General features: G+C 38.1%; 1 protein-coding gene across 2 annotated transcripts; it reads left to right on the forward strand.

Annotated features, from left to right (window-relative positions):
* The first annotated feature begins 3896 nt into the window (after positions 1–3896).
* On the forward strand, positions 3897–11655 carry snx6 (sorting nexin 6). Of its 2 annotated transcripts, none has more exons than XM_015036580.1 (14): positions 3897–3997; positions 4147–4197; positions 5831–5935; positions 6030–6140; positions 6261–6382; positions 7008–7131; positions 7285–7380; positions 7477–7582; positions 8103–8178; positions 8947–8986; positions 9940–10026; positions 10111–10270; positions 10349–10434; positions 10653–11655. In XM_015036580.1, exons 1-14 carry the CDS (start codon positions 3905–3907, stop codon positions 10704–10706), a joined length of 1311 nt encoding a protein of 436 aa, XP_014892066.1. In that variant the 5' UTR covers positions 3897–3904; the 3' UTR covers positions 10707–11655. The 2 variants fall into 2 exon arrangements, with proteins under 2 accessions (XP_014892066.1, XP_014892067.1); XM_015036581.1 differs by having other exon boundaries at positions 3901–3997; positions 4147–4268.
* The last annotated feature ends 912 nt before the right edge of the window (positions 11656–12567 follow it).

The following is a 12567-nucleotide window of genomic DNA, read 5'->3' on the forward strand; positions in this document are numbered from 1 at the left end:
TTGCCACCAGTCTACAAGTTGTCTGCTTGGCCACTTTTACACATATCTGATGTGTGGAGAACTGGTGTATAAGGCTGAGGATGACCGGATAACAATTTCAGATGTAGATTGTGCACCTGACATTTGCCATAACGGGTTTATCTACATCTATGAGAAGTACACAGAAAGACATGATGAATTTAGTGTTGGGCTTAAGGTGACCACACCAACAAATACACCAACAATGACAGAACTTGGAAAGGACGTAAAAGCTTTGACCTCTCCCAACTCTCAAATAGATGAAACCGTCACAAAGAACGAACTTAGTGCCTGTTTTGAAGGGGAATAAATAAACATGGAAACCACAGCAAATATTACAAGTCCTGGAGAGCTGAATGAGACGTATTGTTACACCCATGACATTAGTGCGAAGGTCGGAAGTACAATGGAGGATAAAAAGGGCACTATAGGCGATGAAAGCAATGTCAGAACTGCAGAAAACCTAATGGATATTAATAGCTCTGGATATAAAAGTCTTGTGGTCCACCCAGATCTGAATGAATGAATAAAGAAATAAAGATAAAAAACAGAAAAAAAAAAAAAGCTAACAAATAAATATGATTGAGGCTCCAAGGTGGCGCAGTAAGGCCCCGGCTGGTCTGAGTCTCAGCTGGGGCCTTTCTGAGTTTGCATGTTCTCCCCGTGCATGCATGGGTTCTCTCCGGGTACTCCGGCTTCCTCCTGCAGTTCAAAAGCACGACTGTTAGGTTAATTTGCCACTCTTTATTGCCTTTGGGTGTGGATGTGTTCATGCTTTATTTTGTTTCATTAATTTCTTGGAGAAAAAAAATTATTTCTCAAAACAACAACAAAAAAAAAACAGTTTCAAAGTATGTGGCTTCTTTCTTGGAAATAAGAGAAAAACTAATATAAAAGAACAACAACACATATTAATTAAATAGCAAAAACAACCCTGTTCGAACCAATGAAAAAAGTGATTATGTCAGGGTTTGATTTGTAGATACTAGTTTTATTATTATTCTGTATTCTTTACTCTCTTTGATTGAATCAGCCTTGTTTCTGTTTCACCTTAGTTCTGTTTTTCTTAGTAATTCTAGTTTATTATTCTTTGTTTCTAGTTATTCATTGCTATGTTTAGATTTATTCTCTTAGTTTCCTTATTTGCTCTCTCTCCCCTCACACCTGCAACCAGTTAGCTAACCAGCCCAGGTCTATTGTTCCAGTTTTCATCATCACAGTATTTAAACACATCTCCTGCTCTCACTCCTTGGTGGTTCCTCCTGTTGTATCACGTTACATCCCAGGATCACCTTGTTGTTGTTGTTGTTGTTGTTGTTGTTGTTGTTGTTGTTGTTGTTGTTGTTGTTGTTCTGTCTGTCTGTCTGTCTGTCTTCTTCAAATCAGACAAAATTTGTCAATCAACTAAGACTATGTTTGTGCAGCAAAATGTGTTGTTTGTGCTGCTTTGGCTTTGAAGATATTGAAAGTTTAAAAGTCACTTTTATGAAAATCAAAATGACCTTTAAACTTTCATTAACATCTTAAAAGCCAAAGCAGCACAAACATTTTTTATTTTGCTGCTTAAATGTAGTCGAGTTGATTGACACCAATTTTGTCTGATTTCAAGAAAGTGGGGGCGGAGGGTGGTTGACCTTTCATTACCTCTGGAAACATTTCTTAATATCTTTAAAATGATAACGGCACAAACAAAAATTTTTGCTGCACAAACGCTTGACACCAATTTTGTCTGGTTTGAAGAAAGCTTGGGGCCAGCTTCACTCAGGTCCCTGAGTTCCCTGTGATTTTTGAAAGTTTTTGTTCATAATTTTTTATTAGAATTTCTTTCATCTACTTGCTGCTTCTGTTTCTCTGCATTGGGTCCACTTTAAAACCAATAAACCATGATGGATCATTTTGGTTTACTGCGAAAAGACTTCTTATATTGCAAAATAAAGAGAAGCAAAAAATGTAGCTAAGTAAAGAAAACAAAACAAAAATAACACAAGAACTAAACTTTTCATGAACATTAAAAACAACTGCTAAATGAGGTTAAGCGTTTCCTTTTTGGTACAGAGGCATATGTTGTATTCTGAGCCCTTATTGTTATGGTTTGTAAACATGGCCCCTGGCTTATAGCTTGGACAAGTGGCTCAATAAACAACCATGGGCTGATCTGGACAGACCTGGCAACATCCATTGCAAATGTATGGTTCCCAAAGACCAATGAGAGAACTCTTCAAAAACCACCATTTTAACAAAGTCCCTAATATTAAGAGAATAATAATCGTTAGATTCTGGCTCGTTATATTCTGGCTCGTTATATTCTCTTGTGCTCCCGGATTCTTTGATTCCATGCGTGGAAATAAAACCCACACAGAGTTAACATTCAGAGCTCCATGTCACACATTTTCAGAGTTTATTCTGACTGACATTTAAAAGTATAAAATCACATTGACAACACAGACATTTCAAACACACTAAAACAGACATTCATTTACCTGAGACAAATAGAAAAGAAGAAGAAAGAAAGAAAGAAAGAAAGAAAGAAAGAAAGAAAGAAAGAAAGAAAGAAAGAAAGAAAGAAGGAAAGAAAGAAAGAAAGAAAGAAAGGAAGAAAGAAGGGCAAAGACATCTTTGGAGAATTGCAAAAGCAAATCTGATTTGTTCCTCTGTGGCCCTTACTTTTATTTAAAAGGGTGTTCCCTTTGTTTTAATTTATGCAATTAAGGTGTGTTCTTCTTGTATGGATAGACCCAGTTTCAAATTACTCAGTTTGGGCAATTTTATTACCTTCTGAGACCTGTTTAATTTCAGGGCTACAGCGCTTTTCTATCTAGACAAGGGAGAGCAAAGGTCATTTAGACAAGCTCTTCTTATGCCAGTTTGAAATGTGATGTTACTCCTAACTCCTGGTTGGAACAAAGCCTCTAGTCTTCCTCCAGAGTTCAACTAAAAGCTAACCTGTCTTAAACCTATTTTATTCTCTGCCGGGAATTCCTATAAATACAGATCAGTGCAGTAATTTTAAATTGACATGAAGCCTGGTTCGCAAAGTGGTTCAGAACTTCTGCATCATCTTGGACTCCATGTAGTTGTTACTATAAAACTACAAATTAGACTACTTCAAGTCATGTTAATTTTAACTAACTGGTATTCTACTAATTTAATTGCAATTGTGTGTTGTTAATTTGTTTGTCCTTAAGTTTTAGTGTCTCTCTGAGGGAGATGACTTGAGATGTCTCCTCGCTCCCTGCTCATTTGAGACATGGCCTTTGTGCCAGTTAATTTATGACGTGGTTCCTTCCTGATAACAGACATTCTTCTCTGCAGGCCCTCTAAGATGTTATCTAAAGGACTCTTGCTTAATCCACTATTTTACATGTCGTAAGATTTAACTGTATTAAACACTAAGAATATTTATTTTCCTCAACACTAACCGCAGTCTGAAAAATAGTATTACGTAACTTGGGACAGGATACTTTTTTTTTTTTTTGGATACCTTTCTTAGTGAGAGTGAGATTCATCTAGGCATACTGAAAAAATGAAAAGGAAAATGAGTCCCTCTCTAAGAGCGAGTTTATCCGACTTGTATGTTTTTTTTTTACTAATATGTGAGAAATAAGAGCCACCCCATGCTGTCCAAAGTTGGGAACCCAATAAAGAGAGTAAAAATACGTAGACCTGTAGACGTGTAAATATTTTGAATGTTCGACAACAAAGGTGGTTATTACGAAATAGTTTAAAGAAACAGATGGCAGCGCCTTCATGAAGTCACAATCTCCACACTTCTTCAACAATCCTTGTCTTTAGTCTTAAAATAATGAAATTAAAAATCATACAGTTTTTAGTTTCATAGTGTTTAGGAGATCACCGTTCCTCTTTAAAAAAAAAATTACCGACTCCTATGTTTTCGAACGTTTCCATGATTTTTTTTTTCTTCTCACGAGATTTGGCAACTGTGTCCACTTCCTGTCACCAGCCGTTCGCAGCCATGATGGTGAGTTTCTTCTTTTCCTCGCCCTCTTTCTTGTTTTTGTGTAGTTTTTTAAGCTTGGTGGTGGCCCGCACCGTGATATACACTTGCAGTAATTCCTTTCAGCTCGAGCTGCGGTTAAAATAACTGTGTGTTTGTTTGTGTCTCTGCAGCAGGAAGGGCTGGACGACGGACCCGACTTCCTCTCCGAGGAGGACCGGGGAGTGAGTGCCCTCCTTCTGCCTGTCTGTCTTTGTACCAATGAATCTGTTCGCCTGCCCAACTATATGTTCCAGTATGCCCTTTGATAGACTTATTGTTCTTGTTCAACTCAGCTTAACCACTGAATTTTAATTAATAAATTTTAGCCTTGCTAGCCGTCCAGGCTAATGTTAGCTTCATGCTAACTGGTTTACCGTCTGTCAGTTGTGGTCAGACTGGTTACCACTGCCGAGAGTCAAAATAAAGACAGTGGCTGATGGGCCTCTAGCTTTACATGCTAACACAGCTAAAGAGATGGCTAACAGTTCGCTGGGGTGTTCGGTTCTTTTTTTTATTTTGAACTGACATGATCGGTTTGTGCTATCCTGTTCACAATCAGGCTGTCACATGACTTGACACACCTCTCCTCTTTGTGTTTCTTCTGTATTTTTTTTCGTTTTTACTTAAAAGAAGATCCTAGTATGTTGTCACTGGTTTACTTTTAAACATCATTGTCCAGCACAGTGGAAAATGTGCACCAGACACTTTACCTACTGTGGGAACGGATTCATTTTCCAGTGAAGTATATCTATAGACGTGGGATTTGGCCCCTATCTTAGCTTTTCCTAAAGCAGAAGTTCCAACTTCTGACCCACAAAATAAAAATGTAAGAGGCTCTTGACCCTGACTCTTTAGTTGAGACTTCAAGCATTTTGAGTCATTTAAAAAAATGGTATATTGATTACACAATCAGCATCAAGTCAAAAACAACAACAAAAAAGACGTGAATAAATAAAAATAGCATGTTGCTTAATATGTTATCTTTGCCAATCAACCTTATTTTAAAAGGGACCATGTACAGCTCAAACATAAATGTCACCATTCGATGCACTGTTTCAGATTCTAACAGAAGCTAATTTGACATAAGTTTTAAGAACTGGAAATGTGTAATGGTGACAAAACCTGACAATTTATTGTTTTATCCATGTTTTTCAAGGTGAAATAAGAGAAGTGCGTTTGTGAACCAGTCAAATTGAATTTTGTTGTTGTTCTTTTCTTTCATCCTGATTAAGTCTGTCGCAGTAAGCAATTAATCGCATAATAAATTTAAGATTGATCATTTCAATTCTTATGATTAATAGTTTTTGAAGGAAAATTTTATTTAGAGACTAGTTGTAAGTAGTGTGTACTTGTGTTTTGGTGTCATGTTCTACTTTGGATAGTTAGTGTTTTCCAGTTCTAGTGTGACGTTTTCTTTACAAAATTAAAGTTTATTTGTCTTTGACAGGGGGTATTTGCATTATTGTGCCATTGTCAATACTTTACTTTGAAATGGTCTCAAAACTAATATAAACTCAAAAATATTATCGTTTATTGCAATAACTTCTGGGACAATTTATCATCCAGCAAAATTTGTGTCAGGATGTTAAACTTGATGAAATGGCTAATACTGTTTTTTTTTGTTTATGTTCACCAAAAAGTGTTTGCAATTTGTTTTTTCATATTTTAATCAAGAAATATCAGCAGTAAAAGATGGCATGTGGGTTGTAGCCACAAACTCCCAGTTTGATGCAGGTGGATCTCAGGGCTCTGTACCTCTCAGCCTTCAGGTTGACCCGACAGTCGTGGTTTTGTATGCTTTGTGTCGTCCTGCAGCCGCGAGCGGTAAATGTGGATCTGGAGATGGACGCCACGCTACAGGTGGACATTTCTGACGCGCTCAGTGAGAGGGACAAGGTGAAGTTTACCGTCCACACCAAGGTGAGACGCACATCATTTTATTCCCTCACCCTCACTCCCCTGCAGTGGCTGCTTGATTGTGTCAGGATAAGTCATGCGCTCCATGTTTCCACAGAGTACGCTCCCCAACTTCAAACAGAACGAGTTCTCTGTGGTCCGACAACATGAAGAGTTCATCTGGCTACACGACTCATTTGTTGAAAATGAAGACTATGCAGGATACATCGTAAGAACCACACACATTCAAACGGATGCGCTGACTTTGTTCAAATAGTGTTTAAACATCCAGTTTAACTGATTGTAGCAAATAGAGCTATTTATCAGTGTCTTGTCTTGTGTTTGGCAGATCCCTCCAGCCCCCCCCAGACCTGACTTTGATGCATCCAGAGAGAAGCTGCAGAAACTGGGGGAAGGAGAAGGATCCATGACCAAGGAGGAGTTCACCAAGATGAAGCAAGAGCTGGAGGCGTAAGTCACACACCTTCTCTGCATAGTCGCACGTACTAAAGGGGCAGTGTTATGTAAAATCAACTTTTCTGAACTTGGCATAATGTTATAATGTTATTCCCATAAAAACATACCTGGAGTGTCGCCTTTATTCTTTTGTGCATGATTGAGAAATCATGCATGTTTTCTCATGCATGATTGCATTCAGCTAAAACCCCTCAGACATGCAGTTTCCAAGCTTCTCAGCTTCCGCCCCACAGAGCAGCCCTCCCCAGTCACACCTGTCTCTCAGCTCCTTCAGACTAGCCAGCAGAAATGAGCAAACACCTGGTGGAACTGTGTATCTGCTACGGTGATTATATGAGCTACTTCTCAGGACAACGCTGGTATAAACATTGTTAAAGGGTTAATAAAGCAGCCATGTTTGATGACTTCCTGAAGGTGGAGTTTCAGAAAGAACAGGCGCTTCTTAAAGAGACAGAGACCCAATCTCAAAGTCTTTTAAGTTGTATTTGATATATACATTTTTTTAACAATGGAATATAACATGGTGGCTTGATTGTGATTATGAAATGGCACAGTGTGCCTGGAAAATACATAATACTGCCCTTTAAAACATGTACCTGACTGGTGTGTTTTCATCCAGAGAGTACCTGGCTATCTTTAAGAAGACCGTTGCCATGCATGAGGTCTTCCTCTGTCGTGTGGCTGCTCATCCCATCCTCAGGAAGGACCTCAATTTCCACGTCTTCTTGGAGTACAACCAGGATGTGAGTGTCAGGCACAGCTTGTACAGTGAATACTCTTAATAGGTACTAATATTTCAGAGTTGATTTATAAGCAGTAATGGGACAAGTCAGGAATAGCTGAGAAAATCCATGGCGATGCAGTGTGTGTGATCACCACCATGTTGTCCCTGACAGCTGAGTGTACGAGGAAAGAACAAGAAGGAGAAACTGGAGGATTTCTTTAAGAACGTTGTGAAGTCGGCTGATGGTGTTCTAGTGGCTGGAGTCAAGGTAAAACCAGAAGTAGAGCTCACTCCTCTTAGCTGCCTCTCATGCTCTCATGTTTGGCTTTTTATGGAAGCGTGTCGTCTCCTGCTTGTCTTTCAGGACGTCGATGATTTCTTTGAGCATGAAAAGACATTTCTACTAGAATATCACAACAGAGTCAAAGACGCTTCGGCCAAATGTGACAGAATGATCCGCTCACATAAAAGTAAGCTCGAGCCATGCAAAATCATTTAGTCATTTAGAAGTTTTCTAGATGATTGCTTCATGTTTCCATATTACTCTTTTGACCTCACCTTGGTTCTGCTGACTCCTTGAAATGTGTTAATGTGTTTTTCCACCAGTTCTTGTTTGTTCCTAGCCTTGAAAACATTGAATTAAACTGAAACTCAGGTGGTTATTTTATGGCATCTATTTTAAAGGAATATTGACATAAATATTATTTGTGTAGTTAAATTGTCCAGGCACTAACAACCTTAACAAAATCGCAGAATAAAACTGAAGGAGGATCAAACAGTAAATGAATGTGACCTTTATAATGACTAGGCGCTAGTACCAGCTGCAGTTAAGAAACTGTAAGCTCCATGGTGGAAACATCCACCTAGAAAACCAAAAAACATCTATTAGTGTTTTGTTGATGATGTTTTCCTGGCAGAGAGAGCAGGTTGAAATGCTGTCAGTGTGTTTGTGCTGTGATCGCTGTCTGATGAGTATCTCTGCCCGTTTAGATGCTGCTGATGACATGAACAGAATCGCCTCCTCTCTGTACACATTAGGAACACAGGACTCCACAGACCTCTGCAAGTATGGACAAAGCTATTTCAGGGCTCAAACAATTAAGTGGATTAATCCTGATTAATCAATTGTTGAAATAATCGTCAACAGATTTAGTAATTGATTAATCAAAAAAGGCAATTTGGTGAAAGCCCCCATAGAACATATTTAGAGCAGTAATTAAGTCAAAATTTTACAAAAAAAAAATTTACATTTTGCATTTAAGATAAAAACACCTCTGTCTGCAAATGTGTTTTAGCCAAAACTCCTGAGGTGGCGTGGTTTTAACTCCACCTGGATCTGATTTACTACAGGAATGCTGCATTAACGCATTTCAGGCAATAAAATGTTTTTCTTATCTAAAGAAGGAATTTTGCATCTTTTAATGTATTTCTAGTATTGTATACAAAAGACTTGCGTGGATAAATGTGTAGAATGTGCCAAAATTTTTATCTGATTAATCATCATAATAATTCATATATCAATTAAGATGAACGTTTTTGATGACACGCCTTCTTGCAGTTAAACATGACGCCTACTGCAGAGGCGTTTGTTCAGTTATGTTTTATTCCTTTAACTTGAGCTGTTTTAATGAAATCACATACACAACCATCCACACCCAGTTGATTTTTCAACATTTTCTGTTGCTAGAGAAAAATGTGCATCTGGATGGAAAATGGAAGATGAATTTTCTAATTCCACAATGAAATCATATCCTGACGTACCTTCTTCACATTTATATTCTGGGGGCGTCAGAATGTAACCAGCATAATGTCCCTCTGTTTTTCTTTCCTTAAGGTTTTTCCTGAAGGTATCAGAGCTATTTGAGAAAACTAGAGTAAGTGTGTCTTCATTTCCTCTCATTTCTGATCCTGGTTAAATGAGGCGTTAACATGGCCACTTGTAGGCTTGATTACAGTTGACAAGAAGTTCAGTGTGATAAAGGTTTAGTTGGAGGTCATTCGTCCTGAGGCCATGTGGTTGTTGGGTGGGAATGATGGATAGAGCTGGGTGTCATCAGCATGGCAGTGGCATGTAGCAATAGGCCTGTCATAATAAATAATAAATCAATTAATTGCATGATAAACTAAAGAAAACTCATTTACTTGATTCATCGTTTTTCTCTTTTCTTTCTCTTTTTACCAAAACTGGTCTTCAGTCTGGTGCTTTGGTTTCAATTTTTCCTTTTTTGAAAGACAATTTTGTCTACAGAGACTTCAGAATTCATTTTATTTGTTGTTTCTGTTGTTTAGTTTATATATTTTGGATATTTAAAATGTCTTCCAGTTCTAATGTTTAAATGTTCATCAAAATTTAAAGTTTATTAATCTTTGAGACTGTGTTCTTGCATTATTCTTCCATCGTTACTATCATATTAGTTGAAAGTTGTCTCAAAACAACAATATTATCGTTTATGGCAACAAGCTTTGGGAAAATGTGTTATTGTGACAGGCCTATGTAGCAATGAAATTTTTGTAGCTTTACTCCTGTGAAACATCTGAATCTTTTAAGCTCTACATATCTAAGATCATTACACAACACTCGCCTCGTGTGTGTTTTGAGGTGACAAGCAAATAACAAAAAAATTTACTTTTATAACTTGGATGTAGAATAATAGTAAAGGTAATCACTGAAACATTACTGGGAATGAATTTTTCAATGCTACTTAGAACTTTAAGAATAGTTAAACCCAGAATATGTAATAGTAATAAGCGCTGCTGTGAACGGGACCTTTACCTCAAAGTCTTTTTCCTGAAACTGATTGTTTCTGTTTTGGTTTTTGCCTTAAAGAAAATTGAGGCTCGAGTTGCAGCAGATGAAGACCTGAAGCTGGCTGACCTGCTCAAATATTACCTGAGGGAGTCACAGGCTGCTAAGGTCTGAACACATACTGACAGATGAGTCACCAATAATGAGCCAGCTGAGTGAAAGTATTGATTTTCCATGTGCCACTCTGGACAGGACCTGCTGTACCGGAGGAGCCGGGGCCTGGTGGACTATGAGAACGCTAATAAAGCTCTGGATAAAGCGCGAGCTAAAAACAGAGATGTTTTACAGGCAGAGACAAACCAGCAGCTTTGCTGCCACAAGTTTGAGAAGATCTCTGAGTCTGCCAAGCAAGGTCAGTCACTGCTTTAGTGTGAATTATTGTCAATTATCTTGTTAGAAACTCTAACAATGCATCTCCTTCTGAACGTAGAGCTGATAGATTTCAAGACGAGAAGAGTGGCAGCTTTCAGGAAGAACCTGGTGGAGCTGGCAGAGCTGGAGCTCAAACATGCCAAGGTACCGACGTCACTCTGTGGTCAACTTCCAACAAAGAGTGTGGAGGAGAGTCTATGGGTTAGAGTTAGGGTCATTATTGGTCCAGTTTTGGGTTCCCTAAGGGAAAAACCCTGATGTTTTATGGTTAGATGAGACAGATATTTTTATTTCCTTCCTTTGTCACTGCCACAACAGACTGAATTGTGTTTTTTATGGACTACTTGTCTGCTTGTCTCTAGGGTAACCTGCAGCTACTGCAGAGCTGTGTGGGCGTCCTGAAAGGTAACACTTAACCGTCCTGTCCTGCCTGCAGCCAGCTGGACACGCCCACTGTTAGGACGGAGCCTGTAAGAATGGACAAAACACTGAGACATGTGGACCAGAGAGACAGCTGGGGGTCAAAAATGACACGAAGTCTGTTTTCTTCATCAGTAACCAAACACAGTCTTCACCACTCTACTCACTATTCCTAAAGCCACCCATGCTTGTCCTTCTGGTTCATCATCAGAACCTCAGCACCGGCACTGGTCCTCTTGGCCGAATGCAAGCCCTGCAACACTTTTAGCGTGCTTTCATTCTAGTCTATCACTTTAGGTATTTACTTGATTTCTCCTGAACATCCATCATTTGAAAGTCTTTATCATCACCCAGAGAACAAATCCAGTCCATCTGGGCTCTGCAGTCTGGATGTAGTTCAGCTCTCAGCTGTAGTTGGACATGTATTAGTAGTTGTGCTGAGTTTAAGCACCGTTCGAAGAACTCTTTTAAATACTCTACTTGAAATAAATTCACCATATAATCTACAGATAAATGCAATGAGATGACAAATATGATTCGCTGATGTGTTCCATAATTATCCACACTATAAAACAACCTGATGCAGTATATAAAGTTACATGAACGCCACTCGAAGGTTGATGGTGAAAGCAGCATGTTGGTCTGTACTAAATGCCTCCAGTTTGTCAAATAACCATCAACTTACTAACCCAACAGTGTCTAAAGATGGCACACGGAAGTATTTTAAGTGAATCAAAACAATAATTGATAAGAAAACATATCAACTAATACAGCAAACATCATTATAGGAACACAAATATGAACTATTTTTAGCTTCTCACTCTTCTTCCACTTCTGCCAGAGTTTTCTCCTTACTGACGTCACATATCTCGGTTGATAAATGTGTGTGTTACGCCGGGACGGTTTATCCATTTACAAAATTATTGGGAAGCAAATCAGCAAAAAGACGAAACTACTTAAACCCTGAAATGTTTCTGTTTTTGTATTATTTTACAGACAATAAGTTTGCTTGTTACCCATCATGTCCCCGTCTACATCTTCCTCCTCTGTTGTTTTGGTGACGCTTGTATGTCTGGATCTGTTTTAACGTGTTACTGCTGGTGTGTGCAGGTGGAAGCCGGCTCTTGGTTCCTGTTCTAGTTTAAGTGTCATTTAAAAGGAAAAAAAAAAAAACTATAAAAATTTACTTGTACTTGTTTGTATTAACCAATGAATGCTAATCGTCTGTTGCTTCGGTTTGTTTTCCATTCCAGTCGATGGTGGAGCTTCAGTCTTTTTGCCTTAATGTCAGTCGTTCAGTTTAACTTTATTTTTCAAAAAAAAAAATGAGAGAAAACTACATAAGATATGTTTCTGTTTTTTTTTTTTTTTTTTTCAACTTTACTGTATATGAATGTTTTTTCACTCTTATGTGACCAAAGCTTCCATTACCGATTAAAAACGTACAATTAAAAATGGAGGTGTGATGAAACAGAAAAGATTTAAATGAATGATTTTGAAATTCACATTATTTTATTTGTTTAATCTTCAGCAGGTCTGTAATCCACCCTGGTCATCCTGAGATTCAATAAAACTTTATGGACACTTTTCTTACAAGTGCTGGGTTTATATGATTTTCTAAAGACACATAATACCTGGCTGTTTGGTAGTGAAATCTTCCAATCTAGTTTGTGATGTATGTAAACAAATGTGTAATTTTTTTCACCCACAAAACATGGCCAGGTAGTTTGCAAACCTAGATTGTGATATGAATGCTGTTTTTAAACATTATGGCTTCAGTTTTTTTGCTAAAGTAATAAACTGATCATAAAGAGACTAATTTAGCACAAAGAGCTTTTTTAGTTTGAAAGCACAATA

The sequence above is a fragment of the Poecilia latipinna genome, unplaced genomic scaffold (genome assembly GCF_001443285.1).
Source record: "Poecilia latipinna isolate Pla-1442-1.1 unplaced genomic scaffold, P_latipinna-1.0 Scaffold373, whole genome shotgun sequence".
NCBI lineage: Eukaryota > Metazoa > Chordata > Actinopteri > Cyprinodontiformes > Poeciliidae > Poecilia > Poecilia latipinna.

What these genes read in the sequence shown, in the direction of transcription:
- snx6 (XM_015036580.1), top strand. Translation starts at nt 3,905, where the DNA reads ATGTTTTCGAACGTTTCCATGATTTTTTTTTTCTTCTCACGAGATTTG. An exon ending in AAGACTATGCAGGATACATC is followed by an intron (nt 6,141 to 6,260) that starts GTAAGAACCACA and finishes TGTGTTTGGCAG; the next exon opens with ATCCCTCCAGCCCCCCCCAG. An exon ending in AATGATCCGCTCACATAAAA is followed by an intron (nt 7,583 to 8,102) that starts GTAAGCTCGAGC and finishes CTGCCCGTTTAG; the next exon opens with ATGCTGCTGATGACATGAAC.